The sequence below is a fragment of the Nylanderia fulva genome, unplaced genomic scaffold (assembly GCF_048542155.1).
Source record: "Nylanderia fulva isolate GAGA-0341 unplaced genomic scaffold, ASM4854215v1 Scaffold2, whole genome shotgun sequence".
In the NCBI taxonomy this organism is placed as follows: domain Eukaryota; kingdom Metazoa; phylum Arthropoda; class Insecta; order Hymenoptera; family Formicidae; genus Nylanderia; species Nylanderia fulva.
Window position 1 is genome coordinate 1,403,848 of NW_028190263.1, and position 26,505 is coordinate 1,430,352.

A 26,505-nucleotide genomic window follows, 5' to 3' on the forward strand; every position below is an offset into this window, starting at 1 on the left:
TAACCCGATTCTTCCAGTCGCAAAACGCGGTATTAATTAAGCACCGCTCCCGGGAGTAAGATTTATCTCTTACGCAACGCGGACATAATAATTAAAGCGCGGTGATTATCAGTCCGCGATCGGTATCTCGATTGTTTACGCTTCGAAAGGCCACGGTGGAACCGCTCGAAGACGTTTCACGCTCGTGCGTGCAGCAGCACGCAAAACGCTCTGGTCCCGGCTGTACAGAGAGTATAATTACGACTCTCGCTTTGCGGCAAGCCTTGCGAAATAGTCGGAATCTAATCGCCAGCGTATCGAGTCTCGATAATTAACGCCGTTTGATAATTAAGTGACTTCGTCGGCCGACCGGCTCGGCCGAGGGAGATGAAACGGAATAGTCGCGTGCTGTTACGAGAGACGGTAGAGGGATAATCGGCTTATTTGTAGTGTCAGAGAGAGAAAGAGAGAGAGAGAGAGAGAGAGAGAGAGAGAAAGAGGAAAACTCGCGCGCGTGTGTCATTCGAGATGCAGTGTCTCCCAAAGCAATTTTCTCGCGAAAATCGCCAATTTCTTGATGCTTGCTTTTGTCAGTTTCGTTACGACGAAACATGCATTTGCATTTTTAATTTTCAAAGTAATATGAGTCCTTGCATCGGTGATTTGCAAAAACATGTCGCTTTTTTAGCATTAGAAATGATTTTAAAATATATTTTTCTTAGAGGCAGACAATGTGAATATTTTTTTAAATATGAGGTACAAATATATGTCTCACAGAATTGTTAATCTTACTTTCCATTTAATTTTAGCGACTGGTTTGTCGTATTTCTTTGGCGAGAAATGTTTGAGAAACACTGTGTTATCGTCTAACACGTTTTGATGACAAGCTTTATTCTTGCTAAGCGATTAGCCGCTAGTTAATTCGTCGTAGTCATCTCGCGAGAAGAGTTTAGTCTCGATCAACTAATATTATATTATCGCAACACGTAATATGCATGTATCCGAATGAATAAGTATATTAAAACTTTGAAAATGAGAAAGTAATTGATATCATTATGCAAATAGCAAGAATAGACGGAAGGAAATATTACATGTTTACCTACTGATGCAAGATATTGATTTTATATATTCGAAAAAATACAACACCGTTAATAAAACATATTTATAAAAAATATCTACATGCATGTTCTAACTCGACATATGATATTAATTATAACAATATATTTATTATCCAATTTTCGCAAAGCGAACAAATTCACTCATTTAAATCAAATTAAGAAATTGCGTGTCGAAGACAAATAAATGATTTATCAATAAATATACATGTCGGCTTCATTACTTGTAAAGCGACTTAACCGGTTTTTCCTATCTTGTATATATTAAATTGTACATAGTGCATGTTTGTGTGGTGACAATATGTAATGAGATATAATGTATACAATAATAAAAGGTGAATTATATTTAATAAAATATATATGTAATTAACATCTTTATTGCAGTGAGATAAAGAAATGTAATAATATGTAATTATATAATTATAATTAAATGGAGATTTCAAATATAATATTTCATTTTAATAGAAATATATTAAAACCTTATCTTTTTGAAACTATTGCTTTGAAATATTTTCCAATTAATCATTTTATTCATTAATTGATATCTCGCTGATAAATCACAATAATCTTTTAACGTGTCTTTTAATTTGTCATAAGAATATCAGCGTAATGATATTGCAAGCAACGCGTTGAATGAAAGTCATTCAAGATCGTCGACCGCGAAAAAAGAAACCATAAATCTGTCATAAATATTATTACAACCATGCGTTATTTAAAACGCGAAGGAACGATCGAATTAATTTTCTCATACTTTTCGCTGCAATTTTTAAATAATAATTTCCTGCCTTTACCGATACTTGCCTCATCCAAGTATTGTGCGAAACTGCATTGATTCGCATTTCACGAGCGCAAGTCGTTACGTGATTTTTTTTTTAAACTCCACGAATATAAGTTAATGGAATTTAAACGGCAGGACTTATATGCATGCCCATTCAGCAACGTACATCAAGAATCGCAATTACGTTCTGCGGAAGTAAAAAACGGCAATATAATCGTGCGATGTGAAATGTACACACAAAACGACCACATAGGGGTGAAAGGCTAACAATCGTTAATTCGGCTTGAAAAGAACGAGTGGAAAGAACGATCGGTGGCGTGAAGTCTATAATTACAGGCCGCTGTAAACTGCAGGTTTGGCGTGTGCTTCTTTATTAGTGGCGAATGCATGTGTAATATAGCGATGAGTTTCATATTTGAAACATTTCGAATAAAAAGATCCGGAACAAATAATATTATAACGTAATAAAGACTTCCTCACGTGTGACGGTCAAATTATAAGTATGTAATATTTAGATTCTCTATAAATTACATTTATATTATCAAAAAACAAACAATTATGCATATATATCTTCGCCGGTGTATTATACGAATCTCTCAGAAGTTAAACCTATAATAGGTAAGTTAAATTAATCGGAATGAAATCGTTTAGCTTCTGAGGGATTCATATAATTACATTTGCAAGGATATATAATTGCAGTTGCGTATCTGAGATGAAAAGCTCCGAGTAATTATTAAACGATCGAATCGCAATCGGAAATGTGATTTTTTCGAGGCGACAGACCTCACCCCGATTTTCGTCCTGCGATCCACCAGCGAGGTCCGTATAATTATAGCACTTTTTAAATGGCAGTCCGACCCCGCACGCGTCTCTCCATTATGATGCATGGGAGTCGAATTTCGACCCCATCGGCCAGCCGCAGCAACCCCAACGTATTGTCGGCTTAATAATACACGCCGCCGTGTACAAAGTGCGGGGCTCCTTGCACGTATACGTCACTGACACCGTATAATCACATCTCGGGCGAGCGAGAGCGGTGCCTCCTGGCCATGATTCATGCGCATTACGAATATCAAATACTCGGAAAGCGAGCAAATACCGCTCTCGCCGTGGAGAGACATTAAGGGTGGCGTTTCGCGACTCTCACCCACATACATGCGGACACACACAGACAAGCCGACGCAATAATCATACGTCGCGTCGCCTTCTCTCTCTGTTGTGTTTGCAGAAATTATATCATTGACATAACGACGGTCCCGTATTTTTTTTACGCCAATACGTATATGATGTAATTTTATTTGACTTCTCCGCAAAGTATAATTTTCATCGTGACAGCACCGTTATTTTGTTTTACTTTGGCGGATATAACGTGTTTTCTGTATACACGGTAGTATTATAATGTAAACAATATCTCGAGATATTGTATTATGGAAAGCCGCCACATTCAATTCCCTATATATACCGGATATCCTATAATATCGTTTTACGTGCGCTTCAAACTTTATGTAGAATCAATTTTTTTCCGATACTACGCGAGTAGCTTAATCACAAAATTTTTTAATTAAATCTGAATCGCGTTTAAATGAAGAAATTCCGTTTCCCGCTACCTGTGTGATAACGCGTATGCGTTTGCGATTTCAATAAAGTGCACTCTGTTATCTACGCAGGCACTGCTACTGTAGGGAACAAGTGCTGCGAAATTATTTCCACCACGGAACCACCGTTTCTTCAAACAAAATTACGATTCGCTTTCACAATCCGCGCACGTCTTTATTCCGCGACTTCTTGTGGCTTTTTACTCGAGCCTTGCAACTATAACTTCGAAGGAGGCTCGGTGATGAGTCGAGAAAAAATTCTAGCAAGACCAGCTATATGTACAAAGATCCTAGAGTCCGACGTAACGTCCTCGAAGACAAATTAGCCCGGCGAGGTGGAACGAGCGTCTAATCGAGCAGAGCCTAAAACGTCTCGAAGACGATGTTCTATGAAGATTGCCAGCCCTCGGGGCTACGAACCGCCATTTACGAAGTATTATTCGCATTAGTCGGGGTTAGCTCGACGTCTTTCACTCATCGTCTTTCCTCCCTTCTCTCTCACTCTGTCTCTTTCTTTCGTTCCGTCCACCTTCAAGGTTCCAGCGCACCTAACTTCTTCCTGGAAGGTATCAGCCACTTCTTCACTCGCATTTCTCTCGCGCGGCACGTCGCGATAATTTGCTTCGCGAAGGAGTTATGACGCGCCGCGTAGATTTCATTGCTTGATGCATTGCATCGAAAGATAATTTTATACGATTCTCATCAACAGTACGTACTTACGCAACACAAGGAGAGAGAAAGAGAGATACTTGAATTTTGAGATTCGCGTGTTAGATTGCTGTGTACATATTGTATTTTAGAAATTTACCGTGAATATCATTTTTTCGCGCTTTACATCGGCCGTGCCGTTTCGCAGTCACCAGCACCGCTATCTATAAGTTACACCGACGCTTTTAATTAAAAAAACCTTCAAATCCCGTCGGCTGACAAGCGATCGACGTGACGCGCCAAGGGGTCTTCTTAGAATTCTGTTTACACGACCCTTATCCGTGACGATCTCGAACGAAATCCGGAGCCTCGGTCCAACCGCATAATCCCGGTCGCATTAAAGCGTCGTCTGGTTGGTTTAAAAAAAAAAAAAAGACCGATTCTCTGCGCATCGTTTGGCTTTGCGTGCAAACTCGAGGCAGCAGGGGCGACGACATAAAGGAAGAAGGAAGCGGTCGAATGAAGGAGAAGGAAGGGAATTGACGGGATAAAAGGTAGCCAGGGAGGTGGATGGAGAGAGAAAGAGAGAGAGAGAGACGAGTAGCAAGCACCCTTCGGCGATGATACGAAAATACTGACACGCGTCCGACGATTGATCCGCGACACGTGTCTTCAATGCTGCAATCAGCGTAGCTGACTGACGTTGCACGGCGCTACCCGCAGCCAGATTCATTATTTATGAACGATTTGAAAACCGATCTGCCGAATAAAGTGGTCTTTTTTAAAGACGTGGGAGGTTCGAGCGTGCAGGGACGGTTTTGTGCGTCGCGAATAGAGAGTTAACGTTTTATAATCTTCTAATGGACGGCTATACCAAAATTCGTTAAAACATTTATGAGACCCATAAGACGCAACGAAGATACTGAATAAATATAAAAAAATCTTAATCACGATTATGACTTTATTATTATTTTTTAGCTTAGATAGAAAAAAGCAATTTTGATATTTAAAGCGTACAAAGAAGTTTCGTTATAAAATAAGTATTGTAGTAACACTAGGCGCAATCTATATTTACCACCGATTGGCCGTTCGTCCTTCCGACAATTGGCATCGCGAGGATAAGTGAAATCTGGCGAACGGTGATAGCAGAAGGTGGAGGGTATCTTTCCTTTTGTACTGGCAGAGATACCCACTTATCCGGCGGTTTGACCAACGCGTCAGAATTTCACGGATTTTCAGGGATCCTAAACGCGGGACCGCAGAGGGAAGGATCGCCGAAGGACATGAATTTTCATTCTCCGAATTATTCTGTCCATCAAGCGGCCGAGGGTGGAGAAGGCGAGGCGAAGTGATGGGGAGTCAGTTTTCAACCGTAAAAGAGATTCTACCGTAGTTCTTTTGTGTGGGGGAATTGGCGTCCTTCGGTCCTCGGTGACAAAGATTCGACACCCCGAATTGAAAAGTCTATCGAGAAGAAAAGGATAGTCCGTGTGGTATATTGCGACGGTAAGATATTGAGGCATTGTGAATCGCTCGTGGGGAAAAATATACGGCTAAATAAGGTCGCGGCGGTGTTTTATGGAGGAGTAGTGAGGGTGTATTCGAGAATTTATGTCTTATTTTCGGTCCAACTTCGGGATGTAGTAGCTACTGTAGTCTGATTAAATCGCGCGCCATTAAAGCTGCTTAGCAGGATTTGATTTAGTGAATCTTGATTGTGTTCCACGTAAATATATCTTGCGTGAACTAGAATCACTCTTTTATAAGAATCGACAATGTAAATATTATTTAATCAAATTATTTTAAGAAATATTGAGTAGCTAACAGATTGTCGATATGACAGGACAACTTTCATGTTTCTATTTTTAATTAATGTAATTGCTGAATAAGAACAACACATTTGAAAAGGACCACAATGTGGGTCGAAACGTAGTGTGTACTTATTTTCAATAAATGAATAGTCAGTTTTTGGTCGAATTAAATTGCATCTTATTATTTGTTAAGAAATATTATTGCAAAATACTCAATAGTTCTCTACTTTTTCGATTCTATTAATATCTGAATACTTTTATTTTCTTCTCTGTATTACTTTGACAATCGTTAGCCACGATATTCGAGTTTATCTCGATAATCCATCGCGAATTTCACTTTACAAATTCTGCGTTGCCTCGGAGATCTCATTAAGGATATCTTGCTGATCCACCCTTCGAAAAAACTCCGATTCTTCTCTGGGTGTATAGATTCCTCACCTGGTCGTTGATGGTATAAGATCCTACCTGCAGCGTATTTTTCACGGGGATTAGCTGCCACAATCACGCAGCAGATCCTTTGTCTGGCTAAGCTCGGCTGAGCAACGTCGTACGTAGATGCTCCTTTGCATCGGCCATCCACCAATTCGGGAGGATTTGTTTCGCCACTTGGGGTGTGGTAAGCCGACGTGAGATAACGCCCTGACGACGCTGTTAATAACGAGGAATTATCGCTACACGATACAATAGACCTGCGGAAAATCCTCTTTGATGTCTACGCCGAAAATAATACCGCACTAATAGAGCGAGATTATGACAAAGCCGTGAACATAGACGACGTCACCGTTGGATCGCATTCTCGTTGCAGTCTCGAGCGCTAATCCTGTTACGACTGGCTCTATTCATTTTAGCATTCAGTAGCATCACTCGACAATCCACGATCTCTTTCAACTCGGAAGCTAAATTTAATAATCGCCAACTAAATATCTCGAATTAAATATAATACATTAAATCAAAAGGCTTTATACCGGAATTGTTAAAAATATAATATTAGGTGAAATCTCTCCCAAAGATAAAGGAATATATTCATGGGTCTATTAATATTACAATTTTGCGAGGTCGTGTTATTTCACCTCACGCAACGAATTATAAATCAACGGTCTCCATCGCGCACAGTGTGTATTTCGCGTGTCACGATGCGTGAAACGAATCTTTGTAAAGTTCCTACGTAGTATCGCAGAACGTATCACGCGACATTGGATGTATCAGAAGGCTAATTGTCTTCCGCTGTCAGTTGCACCCCACTTGGCCCTGTCCGGGGCATACGCCCCTTTAGGCTACAGCATTGCCGTGGACTCGGCCATACCATTTCTACCATCCCCCGCTTGCGTCGAGTCCATGAACGCGATGCACGCCCCAAATTACACGCCAGAAAGGATAAAATAATTACACGTTGTCCGCCGCTTTTTCGACGTTGCGCGTTCCATTTCTACAACGTCACCGAGCGGTGAGCCGCTATTTGGAGAAAGTCATACGTGAATTTTACAGCTGCGTGTCAAACGTTTCACACCGCAAAGAGATAAACGGCAATACATTGTACGCAATACCTTTTTTATTTTAAAAACGAATTTTTATTTTGACAAAAGATAATTTTTTTTTTCACGAACCAGTTCTTCCTTTTTTTTTTTATTTTTACGAGAGGCACTACACTTTGATGCAACTTTTTAATATTCAATAAATATCTTTAACTCAAATATTTTACCTAAATATATTTTAATTTCTTTTCGAACCCCCATATAGTTTGCAAGAATATCAAGATCTGAAATGTTATCGCCGCATATCGTATTATATAATAAGTTTCTGTGTAAAATTATCTATGTAATTAAAATAGCATAATATATATTTTTTTATTCGACACTTTAAGCTTTAAGCACTTCTGCACACACGCACGCAAGGACATATGAGAAATGCAAGATATTGCTATCATCACATGAGACGTGAGAAAAAAACATGAGTCAGGGAGTAACACCCTAAATGAATGGGAAGACTCTTGAAAGGCGTGTACGATCACCTGTCGAGCAAGCTTCAACCATACGTGGCTAAAATTGCTAAGCGGTAGCGGGAAAGATACACACTTGCGTTGATCATAGACGTTATCGGCTTACGCTTTGCAAAATTTATGACAGTGATCGAAAATTATTACGCTCAATGGTAATTGCGCATCAGTATAGACCTAGCAAAGAATCTTTTGTATTTCGTGAAGAAAAGTTCTTGCATAAATGGGAAGATATTAAGAGAATAATTTCTGATTTTGGAAATTGTGTTTTTATGACTATTATTTTTATAACTTTTTATAATGTTACAAGTATTTAAAATATCAAATTAAAATTTAAAGCAACTATGAAAATAAAAAATTATAGCGAAAATCTGCTAAATCTCTTATATCTATAATAGCACTATTAACTTTAAAGTTATACATTATATATCGTGTCAAATATACTTTAGAATAAACATAAAATCTATTATGAGAAACGGTGAGGTAGGCGAATAGGGAGAATCCCTTGCATCAGCGAGGATAGAATATGCTTTCGCACGTAGAATGGTCGATGCTTGCCTATCGACATCAAAATTGAATTTCCAGCTGAGTCTACAATTTCTAAATTCCGCTGACAGCGCATATCGATGCTGTGATGTAATAAATAAAAAGTGTGTAAAACTAATAATAAAAAAAAATAATCTAATATTTAAAAAATGAATATAGAAGAAAAGATTAAACAACTTGTATAAATTAAATAACTTGTCCCCTCATTTATGCGAACGCGTCTGGTTGCGAGCCATTCGGGCTGCCGAATCTCAGGCGATTGTGAAAGGTGTAATACGAATTAAAGTATTAAACACATATTCATTAATTTTTAGATACCAAAATACGTATTAAACAACAGTGATGAAATTAATTTATTAATTTGTCCTAGTTATGTAATCGATTATTTTAATAGATAAAATGCAAATATAATTTTCTAAGTATACTATATAAGTATCTAAAAGTGTGTTAGCGTCAATGATTCTAATTATTGTTTTAAAATTTGTCTGTCAAGAAAAAAAATCGATTGTTAACGTGGAAAACGAAACGCATTACGGGATGTCGAATCTGAAATTTCAGGAGTAAAACGCAATACACGAACACCTTGCTCCTTTGATACCTGAAAAATATTCCACAAAGATGATTTTAGATTTAAAGACCATTATACACACACATTAAATTTAGTAATTATAATACTTTGTTTAACAATATAATCTTAAACTTCTCTTAAAGAATCTCAAAGGATTTAGTTTGCAAATATTATAATCCGATTAATTTTATTTGAATCTTATTTATGTAAATACAGAAATATTACCTGAGGAAAGAATGAAATCGGATTTTGCGAAAATTGTTTCGCATTAGAATGTTGTAAATCTGGTAGGAATTCGAAAATCCTATTTTCCGATAAACGATCGTTTTCATCCTCTAAAGACTTTTTGTAATCCGAAAACACTACGCGACTTGAGCTCTCGAACGTATTATCTTTTGGAAAAAAAACATTCTCATAATCTTGACGAATAGGCGAATTAATGTCAAACCTTAATTCACCTGTTCCAGTTCGATCAGTCTTTGACGCTTCTGCGGTGCCCGAGGGCAAGACTTTTTGTCTTTTTTCTTCAAAGGATTTCAGTTCACCTTTATTGTGACAAAACCAAGTTATTTTAATTCTTAAAACCTTAAGCTTGAGACTGTCTGTTAAAAATTTCATGATATTGTTTACCTCGTGAACCATAAGACGATTGAGGAAAATTCTGTTTTTCTCTGTTGAAAAAGCGAAAAAATCCGCCATTATGATTGTTCAGATAATGCACCAGTTTATCGGGATTACTCGGACACCTAGGATACGCACGGTAACACATAGCCGGATTTCCATTGTAGCCCAACATAGCAGCTCGAGCAAAACTCAATAAGGGAGATGCCTCTGCCGATCCAGCGAGCCATCTGAAAATGTAATGAGAACCTAAATATAATGAGTTTATTGTATTTAATTTTTATCTATTGTACTACGTCGAAATTACATATATTATTGTCGTATTTCACTTTAAATTAGTGTTTCTTTATTGCATGTATTCTTTATTGCACGCACTGAGCGAAAACGTTTCTTCCGAATTCCGCCCAATTATTTTGTTGTTCATCATTTCCCGTCGATGCTTGTTTATATCTTCCCGGTGGCTTTCCACTCGCTACTTCGCAGAGTATTCTAGGTACACACTTTAAATCGTCGTAGCGGGAGATTGATGACAGAGCATTAAAAAGATTTATTCCAAGTCCGCCAAACTGATTAAAAGATTCATTTGGTACACTTGGATAGTTTAATTGATAATTACTGGTGGTAGTAGGATTTGACAGAAAATCTTGTATCTACGAAATATTTTCAGAATATGTTAATAAATAATAAATTTTATAATAGAATACAATTAAGAGAGAAGATAGAAAGAGAGAATACAAAAGCTATACTCACCGATGGCACTTCATTATTAAATAGACTTAAAATGATGTTTCCATAAGGAAATTCATATGGAGCTTCTCGACTCGTTTGTTTAAATGACCGATCATTATTTTGAACCGAAAGATTCATTGCAAATTCATTCATGCATCTATATGTTTAATTAATATAAATGAGTTAATTTAATTTTATTAATATTTTATCAATCAGAATATTTTTATTAGAAATATTATATTTACCGTAATAAATCTGTTACATTATAAATCTTCTGAGGGACATCGAGAATGCATTGAGTATTATCGGATGATCTTTGCGAATATTGTGATGAGTATCCAAAGTGAGCTTGGAGTAAAAGGCACCAAACGACGATAAATTTACTTATCATTTTGTGAAATAAAAAACTACGAGTTTTTTTATTTTTTAGAATCCTCTAATTGATCTGACAGAGTTTGATAACTTTTCTTACACGCAGAAACACACTGTTAAATAATATTCGATATATTAAAATCTTCAATATCACATTATATTAGGTGCATCATTGTGTTGTTAATGCCTTCTGAACACATTATAAATATACATGCACGATGCACCAGTTTACGAAAAGCTTGTTTACGATTAACTTTATAATCGCGAATGTCAATTCTGATATTTTATTTGACAAGATTATATATTTAACAACGTGACTCGTATATTTTCTTAATAAGACAACAAGAGAGTCTCCTCTCTAGGTTTTGTACCAACTGAAACTTTCCTTGAAGTTGATCCTCGTTTAACCATTCGATCGAAAAGACGTGGGTTGGTAGTAACGTCACTATAAGCAACTCTCACTCCATACGTGTAATGCTTTCGCATTCGTACATGTGTGCGTGCGTAAGTGGACGTATGGGTAAAGCATCCCGCATGAAATGGCACAGTTTTCACAAGAGCTCTTCGAAAATAAGCAAAGTATACGTGGTTTCTTAAATGTCAAACGGTTTATTTTCGCAGAATAACAGCGAAGTATATAACGACGTATCGCGTACGCGTGATACATTGATTGAAGTTATTTATGTCACAAATGTATGAATCACGAACAAATAAATGAACAAGTGCGTTGAGAATGAGATATTTAAAGGAAAATTTCATTATCGCCGCTAATGACTAAAACGAAAATAAATCAAAGAGCGTGTTTAAAAATATCATAATACATTAATGAAATGGTCCTCGGTTCAAAAATTGAAAAGATTGAAAAGCAACGTTTTGTAAACTACAGTTTCATTATCTAAATGGAAACCTTAAAATTTCAAAAAAATTAATTATTGTTTGTAGTCACTAAAACTTATTAAAAAATGAAAGAGCACGTTCAAAAATATCGACAATAAGGGGTAGACGTATGCGCGTAATATTTAGTTTGCTTTGGTAGTTAGTCTTCCTTTTTTTCTTAACTAACTTTTCAATCCCGCAGTATCGCGTGAGGCGAATTATTTATTATGTTGAAATGTTCTCGAGTCTCGACTCGATGATTCGAGTTTCGACTCTTCACGATTTGACTGACAATGAAACATACGTTCACACGAAGATAGATTATATGTTTATGATCGAATTTCTATTATGTACATAATTTTAATTCATCGAATTTCTATTATGTACATAATTTTAATTTCTGAATTTTTATTATGTAGCAAACAATACAAATGCGCGCTTCGCGCGCGTTATTGGTATTATTTTTATTATTTATTTTACATCTGTCAAACTGTTAATGATGACAGTTGTTGGATGTTATTAATATAACACACAATGTTAATCGAGACAACCAACAACCAATCGAGACTTATCAATTTGTATTTTTTTTATTAAAACAAATGCAAAATATATGTGCAGATGTTTGTTAATTAACACACAACAATATAAATAATTTAATGTAAAATAGAGAGTGAAAATTAATCTTTTGCACAACTAACATAAACATAAATGATTATAATCATACAAACATATATAATATCTTATACAAATAATATTATAATTTATATAATCACAATTACATTAATCTTTCGAGTCTATGGCATTATTTACAAATCAATAGAAACGCTCAACATGAGAGTTGCACATTGTGTTTTTAAATTAACAAGGTACTGTTATCGCAGGCTCTTCCTCTTTCCGCTAATGCATGACATAGCTTTGGACTGCTAATAATGTTGCCTAGGAAGATACTCAGCAAGTAATTTTCCTTCCTCAAATTGGGCGATGACTTGTACTCGCTGTAAAATTACACAAAATTAATCTTAACGTTGAATTAATGCAGACGTGTAAGTCTTAGATTTCATGTTAAATTAAAAATGTTCTATTACAATTTTAAAAAATATCGAAATGAAAAGTCGAAGATTAGAACATCGGCGTGTTTAAGTGCATATGCACGTGCATTTTACACAACCGCATCACGACTCCGAAACTCTCTCACGGAATAATCGATGCCTTGTTGCTTCATCATCTTTGTCTACGAGACCTCTGCCATCTCACCAAATGGATTCCTAATTTCTAACGACGCCAATCCGCTTACAATATTTCTATCATCGACCAGGCTTTTCCGAGCCTGGAGAAGACGATCTCGGGACGAAGGACTTCGTCCCTCATCCATGGTCGGTTAAGTCCGTCTAGACGGCAGTTGCCGCCAGTACCCGATCTCCAATTTATCTGCTTCCCCCTTCTTCTGCTTCTCTCTCTCTCTCCTTGACACGAACATTCGCCCCTACGTGAGGTGCCCGCAGGTGACCGATGGAGAAGACGAGGAGCTCGGGCATTGAAATGCGCGGCCTGAGAGATGCATCGTGCGTCGACAGACACGATGACACGTGCTCGCTATCTCGCCGCGAGGCATTAGGAAGTCCAAGATAAGCCGACAGGTCCTCAAACCCACGGGCCCGGATAGCAGGGCAATCGTAAAATAGTAGGAGGCTGCCTGTGGACACGCGATGATGAAGACGAAGAAGGAGTTGAGGAGGCAGCCAGGAAGAGAGAAGAGGAGACGCAGTTATCAGGATGCATTAGAGTCGCCCGTGGAGCCATTAAAGGCTATCTGCTCCCGGCGCTACTTACAACTGAATTTAGTGTAAGCTCCAGGAACGAACGCAGAGCGTAAACGGTAGCAGGGACTTCTCTCATATCTTCGAACGGACTCGTGAAGAAAAAAAAATAGTTCATTGAAGAGGGTACCCTTTGTTAATGTGTTTTCTTTTAAGAATCTGTAGATGTGATTGGCATCTTTGACGTTATCATTGTTGTTATGATTATATGACACGTTTTTGATCGTTTATTGATTGATTAGGCGCCACAGAAATTTGAAGATTAGAAAATTCAGTTTTCCCTTTTAAAGATATGTTCGATATGTCTGTCAAAAATGTGATAAAACTAAAGGACAATGTTTTTACTTTACTATTTTATCGTAAAACTGTTTTACTGTAAAAAATATCTTATATTAATGAGATTTTACTATAAATATTTAAAAAATTTCTCCCAGTGAAAGATATTTTCGGCATATCTTATATCTGTTAAAGTGTGACGAAACAGTGGAATAATTTTATTTTAATATTTCATCGTAAAAATATTTAAATATCTTTTATATTTTACTATAATTTTACTACAAATATTTTTACAAAATTTAATATTCACAACTATCTTTTAAAATTATACGTGTCTCAAGATATTTAATCTTTCATAAAAAAAAGTTTGTCTAAAATATTTTATACAAAAAATTTGAATTTTTTAGATTCACTGAGGGACCTATTTTTTTTTAACGCAACTTTGCATCTTTAATTACTTCTTGTAATAGGAACTTATCACTAATTGCCTTCATCAAGAAATCAATTACTGTTGTAAAAACGAGTTAAGTACGAAATCATTACATATCATTGCACAAGTGAAGAACGACAGTGTTTCTTTAATGAATCTATTAAACCTTTGTTCAACTTGTTATTTCTTAATGAAGAAGAAATGCATTTGTGAAACCTGTTTTCGAGAGAGATTCTTCGAGCCGTGAACTTCAGAGTCACGATTGCGTAACGTAATTAAGAGTTACATAGTGACAATGCTTTGTGAGTAAGTCAATATATCTTAACAGCTTATGGCTGTTATCTAGAGGAAATTGATTTTTCCTAAGCATCGATATTTTTTTTTCTTCTTAGTCACACAGCAGCTACAATCCAATTTTCACTTAAATCACTAGATAAGCTAAATGAAAGCAAAATAAAAGTAGATAATTGTGCATCGTACCTGAACACGTCACCCCAATCATGAATATTCCAATCAAGATGCTGATTTTTTCTTCGAAGCATTCGTTCTGCATATTCGACACAAATCCTTTCGTAGATGCAAATGTCATTTCCGAACTCAGTTACTAACTTTTTCTCAATTTGGCCAACATCTAAAATTTCTTCGTCGTATATGGAGGGATGTGCCCGTTTCACTCGACTGACATAAGTAGCTAAGAATTCAAAGAGATAATACCTTTGAAAGATCTATAAAATATTTTATACAAATGATTTTGTTTTACTTTTTACATGTTATTTTACTGAAATTTAATAATTATTTATCAAGAGAAAGAAATTCTCTCGTAAAATACTTTATGAAATGTCAATCTTTCAACATCGAATAATTTTAATGCACTGCTTAAATTGACACACATTTGATGTGATTTAAAAAATGAGTTTAATTTACCAATAGAGATATCTAATATTTTCAATTTGTTTGTGTGCGTACTGCCTCAACGATGAACAACTACACACACATTTACAGGGTATGTTGTAGTTCACGATTGAAAAGAGAGTTTACAACAAGTGAAACTCTTTCTCCTTTGCTGTTCGCTGATTCATTTCGCAAGTTACATGAGCCTACATGACTACGGAAAAGCGCGTATCTTAATATAATTTTTCTTTTTTATGCCTAGCGGATCATAATACTGACCGGTTTTTTGCTGTGAACTTAATACGCGAGCGAATATTTATTCGCTGGCAAAGTCTGCATATTTCTCCTCGTGATTCGAGTCTCTATTTTTATTTTCGTAATTTTTACATATCCTTTATACCGGTATGATTCGTTATATAAGGAGAATGTGAATATGTGAATATAAATATTTATGTTGTACTATGAGAATCTTATATAAAAGAGAGATTCTAAATAGAACGCATTACCTGGATTCAAAATATAAGCGAGCTTCTTGAAGAAATTGGCGATTCTTACGCTCGCTATAATTACCGGAAAGCCAACCAGATGCACCGGAAGCTCGAAAAACGGCTCTTCTTGACCGGCAGGTGCCGCCGTCACGAGATTCAACGCCAGAAAGCAGGAGCCGAGAAGCAAGAATGTCCGTGACAACTGCATTATGCAGCGAATCTAATTGTAAGACATTGGATAATTAAGGCAACTATATGAAAGCTAATTTGACTAACAAGATTGTCGGGATATTTATCAACTTCCGCCATTCGTTGCGCGAGTACCTTTCAATTTAGTTGCGCAGTTCTCTCAATTACTTCCGTTTGAAAGGGAAACTACTAAAAGGCAAACTGCTTTTGCATATAGAAAAGAATGATCTTTATTTCACACGCGCGTGAAGCAATCTTGCAATTTTATAATACACGATTTACTCTTCTCTCACCTGATTCCCCTTGCAGTCTGAATAATCATTAAGAAACTTACGAGAACTGTGCGATAATAATACCGATAATCCGAACAAAGCATCGCACGTGAATTGCACTCGGCATTGCGATGCACCTATCTAATTTAAAAACAGAATTTCTCTTCAATTAAACTGTACAGATTTCTACACATATGTATATCTACGAAACTCGAGTTCGAAACACGCACTCCACAACAGGCTATAAATTTATATCAATTCGTGTCATCGCGAATAAATTAATCGTCCTTGTTATATTTTGGAAAACATCCCTATTACGTAACGGATACACTGTTCTAACACGCGGAAATCGATAGGTCTCGATTATTCTCGCGCGCGTCACCCGAGAATGCACTTCCGCAACCGCGTGAACGTACCACGTGACTTTGGTCAGCAACGCGTGAGAATCTGGTCCACCGGTCGAGGATGCGGACGGACCGGCGGCTCGCTGGTGTTACTGCTTTGGTAAAAACTCCGTTGCTGAATGTTCCTCGACGCACCACGAGGCCGTACCGACGAAGAGAAAGTGATCGTCCCCTTCCTGGCAATGTTCGATCCGACGTTCAGGTTTCGTCTCTTACGACATTTAATACGCCGCGCAAGGGGGTTCTTGGTTGGTTCTTGGTGCCCCGAAGACAATTCGCGATACGACACTTCGTCCTTCGTTTCCCCTCCTTCCTCCCTTTCTCCCTCTGACAAGGTCGACGAGTGGCCCGATACGTGTCTCCTTCGAAGGTATTTATGGCTGCGACCGCGATTTAGAAATTTTTCGGACACTTCGAAATTTCATCCAAGAAAGTGGGTGTCATCTTTTATGGACGACGTTTCGTCACCGGCAAAATTTATTAACGTCTCCATTTAAATGATAATGTGATATCTTTTGAAGTTTTGAAATGAAGCTGCATATTCCTAATTAATTCGTTAATGTATATTGCAATCATTTTAATTAAGGCTTCTAAAATATTGACACAGGGACGATTGACAAATTAGACAAATTTTTCAAGGCAAAGATGATATAATCAATTGATTTTATCAAAAGATAAGTCGACGCTAAATCTATATGAAATTTAAAGAGTGACCTCGTTTAGAAAATAAATGTACGGATAAATATTTCTTTTATCACTAGACTGAACAACTTGACAGTTGATCAGATTAATGTTCTTTGTTTTATATCAAATCTAAAGATCTTATTGCAAATACAGAGCGTCATTAGGGTTTTACTCGTCATAGATATATAATTTAATAGGCATTAACACTAAAGAAATGTATTTTTGCAAAAAAGTAGAACGAGATGAATGTTTCAAATATTTTTTAAACCATGTCACGTAGATCGCAGTACCTGATTGCTTAATGTGGGCCACATTTTTCTTTTCTCTTCCGTCTCCACCGTTCTACTTTCAGGTGCCAAGATTCCTCAGCATCAATTCATGCAATATTATTGCACAATGCAATATTACGTGTCAGCATGCAATCAAAATGTATTAATAATGCGCAAAAATTAATTTTTTACAATAATTTATTTAAATTGATTCGAATATCGTATACGTTGGTTTCGATCAAGTGGATGAACACTTTTTCGCCTCGGAATTGCAGTATCGTATCGCTAAACGAACAAGCACGTAAAGCGAGAGGGAGCGAAATTGTAGCTGTAAATCGCCAGAGTTGGCAGAGACGCCGATAGAGACTCGAGCCGCGATATCGCGCGATAATTTTTTACAAGTATTCCGAATGTCGCCGGCTGTTTCGGCAAGGGGTGGCGGAGGGATGCAGTTAATGGTGCGGTTTCATCGGCGTTACATATCTCGTTACGTTCCCCTCGTCGCGCATCGCGCCGAATCCTGACCGAAACTCTTGGCACGATCGCGTTTACGATCGCACGGCTCGTTGGGAAATGTCCACTCTGGAAGTTGGCATCGGGCTTGAGTCGATAAAGACGCCGGCGATTATTGTAATAATTTTCGCGCGTTTCTCCTCTATGGGCTTCCAGATTATATCGAGAACGGCGGCGGCATTGTATTAGAAAAGAATAGAGAGAGAGAGAGAGAGAGAGAGAACAAAGATCTCGATAATTTGGCAAAGCGTCTCTCGAGCTTTTCCGTGAAAGTGCACGCGATTTCGGGATTGTATAGAGTGAACTTATAGCTATTTCGGGGAAGGTATTATATTTCTAGCAAGAAAAGAGAATGATGAATATTTTCCAGTTACAATTTTTTATTTGTTATTTCTTATTAAAAAATATATACAATGTAACAGTACAAAATAATCGTATTTGTACAAAACCATGTGTCGTGTATCAAAAGTGTGTACAAAAGCGAAAACACGTGTGAATACATATTAACATAAATAAATAATATGATGCAATAAAAAAGAGTATATACATTTATTCTTTGTAAATATTGAACCAATCAAACAAGAATTTCGCAAACAATAAGTAATTGCATAATAATATTTCAAATGTTATTCAACAATCATCTATAAAATTTAACAAAACAGTTATTTAATCACTGAATCAGTCAGACGTTAATTAATATAACATTATTTCAGATATATTTTTTCATAATCTCACTAATTTTAGATTTTAATTGCGCAAGTTAGAATTTTTATTTCGCAATTTTTAGAACAAATTTTGAATATCGCATAAAATTTACATTTTTTTCAACGATTGATTTTATTTTCGACAAAATTTGTACATATTATTTGCATTGCCAAAAGAACACTGCACGTATTGAATCATCGATAATATCAATGCTTCTGCGAAAAGAGAAAATATTCACGTAATATCACAGGTTCAGCAATTAATCAGCAATTAATTTCGATTTTATCAGCGTAGACGGACTTTCTTCATCATGTTTAGAACGCTAATACCCGGCAATGGACACGTTGGGTAAAAGTTGTGGCAACCTTGACCTTCTATACCGGAAATCAGTTGACCCATATGAGCTGCGAAATGATATCTCGAGGGCACTTCCGCTATCGTGCTCAGACTTGTATCTCTGAAAGCAACACAATAAAACAATTTTTATTAACATATATTTTTTATCACGAGTCATAATTTTGCATCAATATAACATTGATTAATTTCATTAAAATTGTAAAATTGACTTCTTGCATCAGATCGCTAAAATTAGGTCAAGATTTTTTATTTTTATATGGTACAAAGTTTTGTAATTTCGATATATTAATGTAATAAAGTTTAATGTCATAATGATATAATAAGCAAAGTATTTCTTTAAAACTTATATATATATATATATATATATATATATATATAAAAGAAATCCAATGATGAAACACTTGATTCTGTTAAACTCGGCCAATAATATGTATAAGAATGGGCACAAGGTCATATGCGCGACTTTTACTTTCGATATCGTTATAGGCAGTAAACATATTCACTTAAAGTCCAGTTATGCTCGGTAATAACCACGTAAGATGCATTATCTCTAGAATCCTTTCTCTATTTCAATAGACTCACATTTGCATTCCTAAACGAATCGAAAATGAACGAACAGAATTTATTATTCCTCTGCAACATCATAAATTTACAAATCTATATTAATACTTTATTTTAAAACCCATATTAATTTCTTTTTTCATCATCTAAAAAATTCATTAGATTTCAAAATTCAAAATAATGTAGAAACATTAATAAAAAATATATAAAATATAAAAGTATATATAAAATATAAAAATTATTGCATCGTAGAATTACAAATTGTCCAATTTTCGCAAAGATTTCACGCGCTATTTTCTATAAATGTATCTCCTTAAATTTCAAGAAGTCTGAATCGACATCATCTAAAATGTCAAGAATTGCTGACAATATCTTCCACTCCAAAAATCGTCCGAATCTCATCGAAATCAAACAGATATCGCGCTGAATTTTGCGAGCAGTCGTTCGACCTGTCGGAAGAGCAAAAGCGCAGCAGTTTTGTCACGTATGACTCTCGTGGAGGATGTCTTCCACCTTCAAAAAACGAGGAAGAGATTTTCTCCCCCTTTACGACTCCGTTCCTTACGTTCTGACTCTCTCTCTCTTGAAAGTGACATCATGGGATATAAGGAATAAACGCGCGAAACGACTTTTTAGCCTATCTTGATCGGTTTAACTCGGACCGATCCGCGTAGATAAAAATCGGACCCGTCAAAACGGACCGGCGCGTTTACGCAGGCATAAAAGTAAATATAAAGCTCGAATCCTTCCGGAACATTAACCACATTCGTTTTCGTTCAAGGATGCTCACTGACAGAGAATGATAAAGACGCGCGAAAGATATAACGCAAGCTACATTTGCTCAACTCGACTTTTATATATTTAAAGCATTTATCTAGATTTTTGTTTTGCGAGAAGTAGAACACTTTTTTCCTCTCATCATCTTTTCTATAAAATTGTTATTTTTTAGAAAAAGAATTTTTTGATATTTTAATTATTTTTTTAATAAAAAATTGCAAGATTTATTTCATTACAATTACGTATACATTACATATGCATGGGTATATATGATTTTAATGAGGGCGTAATGTCAAGATGTATTTAAATGAAAAGAGAACCACGTGACATCCGAGTTAGTGCCGTCGTTTTGATTCATTATACTTTCTAATGGATCTCGCTTTTCTGCGTCAATTCATTTTACTATTCGTCGATGTCATTTCTGTTTAACACGCAGACGAAAGTGAGCAACTGTAATAAATATAAAGATTTTTATTTGAGCCCGCCGCTTTAGAAAGATAAAACTTAAGCTCTATCCATCTCCATTTACGATATCCTATATAAAATGCTTCTTTAATTTTGCATTAAAGTGATTATTTTTTATTAACTGAACTAAATTATATTACATTGCAAAAAGAAAATACTATATATAAAAATGCGTAATAAGATCTTTTTTTAATAGCTATTAATAAAACAGTTATTAATCAAACAAACGAGAAGTTATAAAAAAAAATATCGATGGAAATGTTAATTCCTTTGAGTCTTATAGCATACAAAGCGGAATATAAAGCAGTTATTTGCTTATGAATAATGCAAAGTGTCTATCTCTACGTCATTAAAACGAAAACAACAACATTTTGAAAGACAAATAGTGGAGGACGATTAAACGACCTTCTTTCGTCCGTGCAAAAATATGATCGAAGTCAAGGAAATACAACTCATTAACTTTCCGTCGTCGTTTACGTAGATCGCGAAGAATGTTTGCAGGAAGCGAAGTTCCGGAAACGGCGAACGCGAAATCTCGGCCGGTCGTATGCCGGAGAAAGTAAGCGTGAAAAGGAAAGTGCTCGTCGGATGGTGAGAGATACAGCAAAGAGGCATGTCTCGTTTTCGGACAGGACTTACGTAAGACACTTGACGAACTTTCGCGGCTGCTTTCGACTAGTACTTTCCAAAACGTTTACGATGCAACTCTTACTTCACGATGACGTGTAGTGTAATGTATTAACGAATGATGAGATTTGATATATATAATTCTTTGAAAAAATTCATCGACGAGAATTCTCTTACAGCATAACATTTCATCGAGATGTGACGATAAATAACCAATCAATAAAATAAATTCATTTGTAAAAAGCACTAGTTGTAGAATTCGACAGATTTTGAAAGACGTGTTTTAATTTTTAAAAAATTAAATTATATAAATATAAAAAATTAAATTATATAAATATAAAAAAAAAAATAATTTTGCAGTCTAATTTGCAAGTATTTAGAAGAGAAACCGAGTAGAATATGTATTAATTTTCTCGGAATTCTTCGACTTCGTAATTTTTCGACCCATTCGTTGAATTGAACGAACGCGAATGTTCGCGGGGTCGAAACGCATGTGAATGTGTAATTAATACATTCACGCTGGAAAGTTCCACGCCGCGACCAAAGTATGTACATTGCGTATATGCGATACATTCCGCGCGACGCAAATACGGGATTTAAAAGCCGTTCCACCGAGGGAGCCGCATTTCCCGATTTTCCCGCGGCAGATGAGACACTCCGGTCCCGCTTTAACATAACTTTGCTTTTAATCAGAACGTAAAACGGCGCGAATTCACGGTATAATTCTTTGCGTTATCCGCATAACGCGACAGATGTACTCGCATTGCATGTATATATAGTATATATATGCGTAACGCGGAACTCGACCGCGTTTTACCGCGGATCGTAAACGAAAATTGCAAAATACGCGCGCGTGCATTTACCCTGGGCGTCCAATTTTCCGGATCGCGGTCGCCTATGCCCCGTCGTTTTTCCAAAATGTCCTACAGTATTATCGGCGCGCAGGCGGCGGATATTACCGCATCAGCCCTGATGAGTGAAAATTGCAAAATGCACACGCGCTGTCGCACGTGCACTCGTCGATGAAGGAACCAGTTATCGCGGTTTGCACTTTCGAATAAAAGATTACAAAAAATATATAATCGCTTACATTCCGAAAGGTCACGTTTTTCGTAGAGTTCTTCTCTCCCCAGAGAGTGTGCGCAAAAAAGAAAGAAATCTCTTACGCTATATCGTTGATCTCGCGCATGTGTCGATTCAGGGTCGATGCACTTGAATCGTTTAGCGGTCGAAAGTTGTGAAAGTAAGAGCACAAGAGCCGAGTGCAAGAGCCTCCGATGATGAAAGTAGATTCTCAACTTACCACATACATTGAATAAACCGACAGCCATTCGAACTACCGTTCCATTCTAGATTTTCTCTCGAGCGCAACGTCAATAAAATCTACACGTTCTTTATAATATCTGGTTGACACGCGCGAGTGAAATTTAACATTTATTATTACGAATTGACAATGAGATCCATTTTCTCTTCTAATGACGGATGACGGAAAAAAAGACACAGAAATATAAAATGTAATGATACTTAAATACCTACCTTATGAGATTCAAAAGAGATCGCTCCATTTCGCTCAGCTGGTCTTGATGAACGGACGACGTGAGTTCGCATATCAACTTTGGCAGGCAGGCGGTCTTGATCGTCGTCATCATCTTTGCACGGCGTAAGGCAACTGTCAGGACAGAAATCGGACCATTATTGTCAATTATATATCGTTGCGCATGCTATATCAGTCCAGAAGCTGACAAAACGATTAATGGAGCGCAGATGTTATTTCGAATGACCGCGCGTATATTCTCGCGTGTGAACGGCTTTATTTAATTCTGGTATGATAAGTGACAAGTTAACAGCCAAGGTCTCACGCGTCAAACATTTCTAAAGATTTCCGAGACATGACGAGAGCATTTTCGAAATAGCGCGAGGACTGGATATAATATGTCGATTTTTCATCGAAATGGATTAGAATTTGAAAAAACGTATTATTATAATAATAATAGATAATAATTATTATATATATTAATATTTTTGCTCTCGTTTGTATATGTTGAAAGATAATTCGCGACGATGATTTTATAATAATATATGGTAGTATAGAATATCTGAGTAATTAAACGTTTCTTTTTATTTAGATGCATGCATAACATATTTTTTTATTATTATAAAAATAATTTATTAACTTATAAAAAAATAGAAATTATGCTAATAAAATAATCACAAAACTACACAAATGCATTATAATATATATTATGACAGGCATAATCATGCATATTACGCACTATAATATCAAAGGAAACCAATGGGATTGAAGTAAAATATATAAACATAGCTTATATCGCTACTGCTTTCCCGCATCCTTTTTTCGATTAAAAGCAGGTTTTAGTCTATAAGCGAGATTCCGATAAACCGCGAGACGGATGAAACGCAAGCAAAGAGAATCTCGATAACGTTGCCAAATAATTAATACACACGAGCGCGCGGCTAATTAGCGAAGTGGCAATTAGCTCCGCGCGGTCTGACAAGTACAACTCGACAAATATTTCCTCCCTCGTAATAACGATGTGACGACACATGAGGCGTGCATAGGCCTTCGCTTCCTTATATAAGTATATACGTATAAGGATAACTGTAGCGTGAAAATATTAAGCAGCATGAAATGCGCACTGAAATTGCTTGGCGGCACAAAACAACTATTTCATCTCAATTTATTAACGTAAGAGGATTTTTACGTCCTTTATGACTCGTATATTTTTTTATGTAATTTATATTTGTGAAGAAATTACATGTCTTTCACACATTATTTTATTTCTCTTACCATTATTCTTATCGACGTCTCGTTTCGAGACAACAGCTATCTTATCGGGAGGTCCTTTAAGCTGAGATTCGGGCTTTTTAATGGTATCGTTCCTCTCCGTTGCATAACCGAAAATTGATGAGATTAAAATGCTATAATCGCCGGCGAAAATCAGAAACATGCCCAAAAATATCACCAAGCGTACCGTACTCGTGTCCATGTTGATTTTTTGTCAGTACGATAAATTTCTCCAAGTACGGAAAATATTAGAGATAATCAATTGATTTTTGTTATCGCATCGACTCGCAGACATGCGATAAAATAATGTACACATCCACTGCAGTAGGGAACTGCATCTGAAAGTATGAAATATCACATTGATTTTTTATTAACTTAAAGAAATAAAAAAGTTTTCTTATATTTTATTTTCTACGTGTTAAATAATATCGCATATAACGTAACAAATGTATATAATAATGTATAGGAGAAGAGTGATATCTAATCTAATAATTTTCCAGCTGAATGATACATTACAAACTGTGAAATTACACGTCGCATCAAATAATAATGTAAACGTGCAAACATCGATTCGCGACGATGATTCCGCCACTTTCGACGATCACGTATTATTACGTAAGCGTACAACAGTCGATACACATCGCCTTACTTCGAGAACGCAACTGGTTTCGCCTTAACCTGAATTTTCCAAGATACAAACGATCACTTATAATACCGTATGACCATCTAAGCGGATACCTGTCCCTGGACCAACGTAACCAGCAGATCGATGCTGTGGAATGCAAGAGATCGCGGATTCCTTTCTCTCTCTCTCTCTCTCTCTCTCTTCTCCTCCTCCTCGCGAAAGAGAGAGAAAAGACTCTCACTCTCCGTTAACTTCCACTTTCTTCGAGCTCCGTACCGCACACGATAAAGCCTCTTACAACGTCCGGCCTTACTTTCATCCGGTGCCCGTTCAGAAACTCGCTCTCTAAAGTCGACGATTTCTTTGTATCGTCGAATGCACTTTTAGCGCGCAGAATCGCAGAAACGACCGGCGAAATTGTAACGGGAGCCCTCCATCTACCTTTCCCGAGAAACTCTGCGCAGGCAACAGCGGTTCAACTTTTCCCAGCGAACCGTAACAATGTTGTCGAAGTCTACTTTAGAAACTCGCGTCGCCGGGTTAATTCGCCTGCTCCATCTTTCGGGTCTACGAGAGCAATTTTCCCTCTAAATTACACACACACACACACACACATGTACACACGCACACACACAACGATGTCTAAATTTCAAAAAGCAATTACAATCGCGAGAACAAACGGTCAATCCCCGGATGACATCGCTGACTGAAAATCATGCGCGTCCAACAGCCGCTTAAATCAAATCACGCGTAAATCGAAATCCGCGGATCGTAACTCTCAATATTGCGCGATTATACATATATACGGTGCGATAGCTCTACAAAAACGAATTTTTCCTTTCATCAGTCGATAGAGGCTCGCCGTGAAAAATATCCCGATGAAATGTTGGACGTTGGAAATATCACTGCGTCACTGCGGATGTCCGGGAAAAACGTCTGCGCGCGCGAGACACAAAACAATTTTGCAAGAGCGATTGCGCGAAACATGGAACTCGCGAACACGCCACTACCTACACTCCGCTGATGTAGCCACTGAACATACACTTTGGGAGTGACAGCTCTTCCGCCGAAGGAGAGAGGAATACGGACAGCTCGACTGTGTACCGAGGCCCGTCGAAGTCGCGGAATGACTGTGAATGAGACTCGAAACCGCGGCAGCAAGCCTAACGAGTTGTCAGTGAAAGTTAGCCGATCGCTCGCAAGTCTACGAGTTTCGATCGCTCCCGGCTCCATATAGCTTTAAAACAAGGTAAACCAGCGGGCGATGTATAATACATCCGCTTTGGTATCAGTTAATGAGCTGTTAAAAATTTGATAACATCATCACCCTCATAATGTGCTGCTTCTTATCAAATGTATCATAAGTATGAAGAGAAAGATATATACTTTCTACCATGTTTATACCAAAAAAAAATATGTATATATATATATTTTCCAAGTGTTGAAAGTTACATAAAAATATATTTAGAATTAACACAAAAAGATTATTATAAAAAGAGAGAAGAGATTTGAGAGATACGCTCTGATTATAACATTTGATTTCATGTTTTAATTTCACATTGAATTTCACAAGCAGAAACAAGCGTTTTTCCCTTCACTGAATTCCCAGTGCAATTTTTAGCAAAACAATGACTTGTGACGGCTGTGCTTATACATCAATCATACCATGTGTATGAAAATACCCGAGAAAAAATAGAACTTTGATTAAACTCTAACAA

General features: G+C 36.8%; 3 protein-coding genes across 8 annotated transcripts; all 3 read right to left on the reverse strand.

The window, feature by feature from the left end:
* Positions 1-8,358: 8,358 nt before the first annotated feature.
* On the reverse strand, positions 8,359-11,112 carry LOC114945347 (uncharacterized). Of its 2 annotated transcripts, XM_029321514.2 has the most exons (7): positions 10,629-11,112; positions 10,405-10,540; positions 10,030-10,304; positions 9,664-9,884; positions 9,492-9,578; positions 9,259-9,425; positions 8,359-9,063 (listed from the first exon to the last, which is right to left on the reverse strand). In XM_029321514.2, the coding sequence occupies exons 1-7, from the start codon at positions 10,772-10,774 to the stop codon at positions 8,974-8,976; spliced, it is 1,122 nt and encodes a 373-aa protein (XP_029177347.2). In that variant the 5' UTR covers positions 10,775-11,112; the 3' UTR covers positions 8,359-8,973. The 2 variants fall into 2 exon arrangements, with proteins under 2 accessions (XP_029177347.2, XP_085338204.1); XM_085482078.1 differs by having other exon boundaries at positions 9,259-9,578.
* Positions 11,113-12,406: 1,294 nt separating this feature from the next.
* LOC114945358 (uncharacterized) lies at positions 12,407-16,469 on the reverse strand. The gene is made up of 4 exons (XM_029321529.2): positions 16,411-16,469; positions 15,552-15,753; positions 14,635-14,845; positions 12,407-12,626 (listed from the first exon to the last, which is right to left on the reverse strand). The coding sequence occupies exons 2-4, from the start codon at positions 15,739-15,741 to the stop codon at positions 12,485-12,487; spliced, it is 543 nt and encodes a 180-aa protein (XP_029177362.2). The 5' UTR covers positions 15,742-15,753; positions 16,411-16,469; the 3' UTR covers positions 12,407-12,484.
* Positions 16,470-18,394: 1,925 nt separating this feature from the next.
* On the reverse strand, positions 18,395-25,992 carry geko (olfaction protein geko). Of its 5 annotated transcripts, none has more exons than XM_029321453.2 (4): positions 25,830-25,992; positions 24,166-24,500; positions 22,893-23,025; positions 18,395-19,026 (listed from the first exon to the last, which is right to left on the reverse strand). In XM_029321453.2, exons 2-4 carry the CDS (start codon positions 24,362-24,364, stop codon positions 18,855-18,857), a joined length of 504 nt encoding a protein of 167 aa, XP_029177286.1. In that variant the 5' UTR covers positions 24,365-24,500; positions 25,830-25,992; the 3' UTR covers positions 18,395-18,854. The 5 variants fall into 5 exon arrangements, with proteins under 5 accessions (XP_029177286.1, XP_029177284.1, XP_029177285.1 ...); XM_029321451.2 differs by having other exon boundaries at positions 25,802-25,992; XM_029321452.2 differs by having other exon boundaries at positions 25,798-25,992.
* Positions 25,993-26,505: the final 513 nt, after the last annotated feature.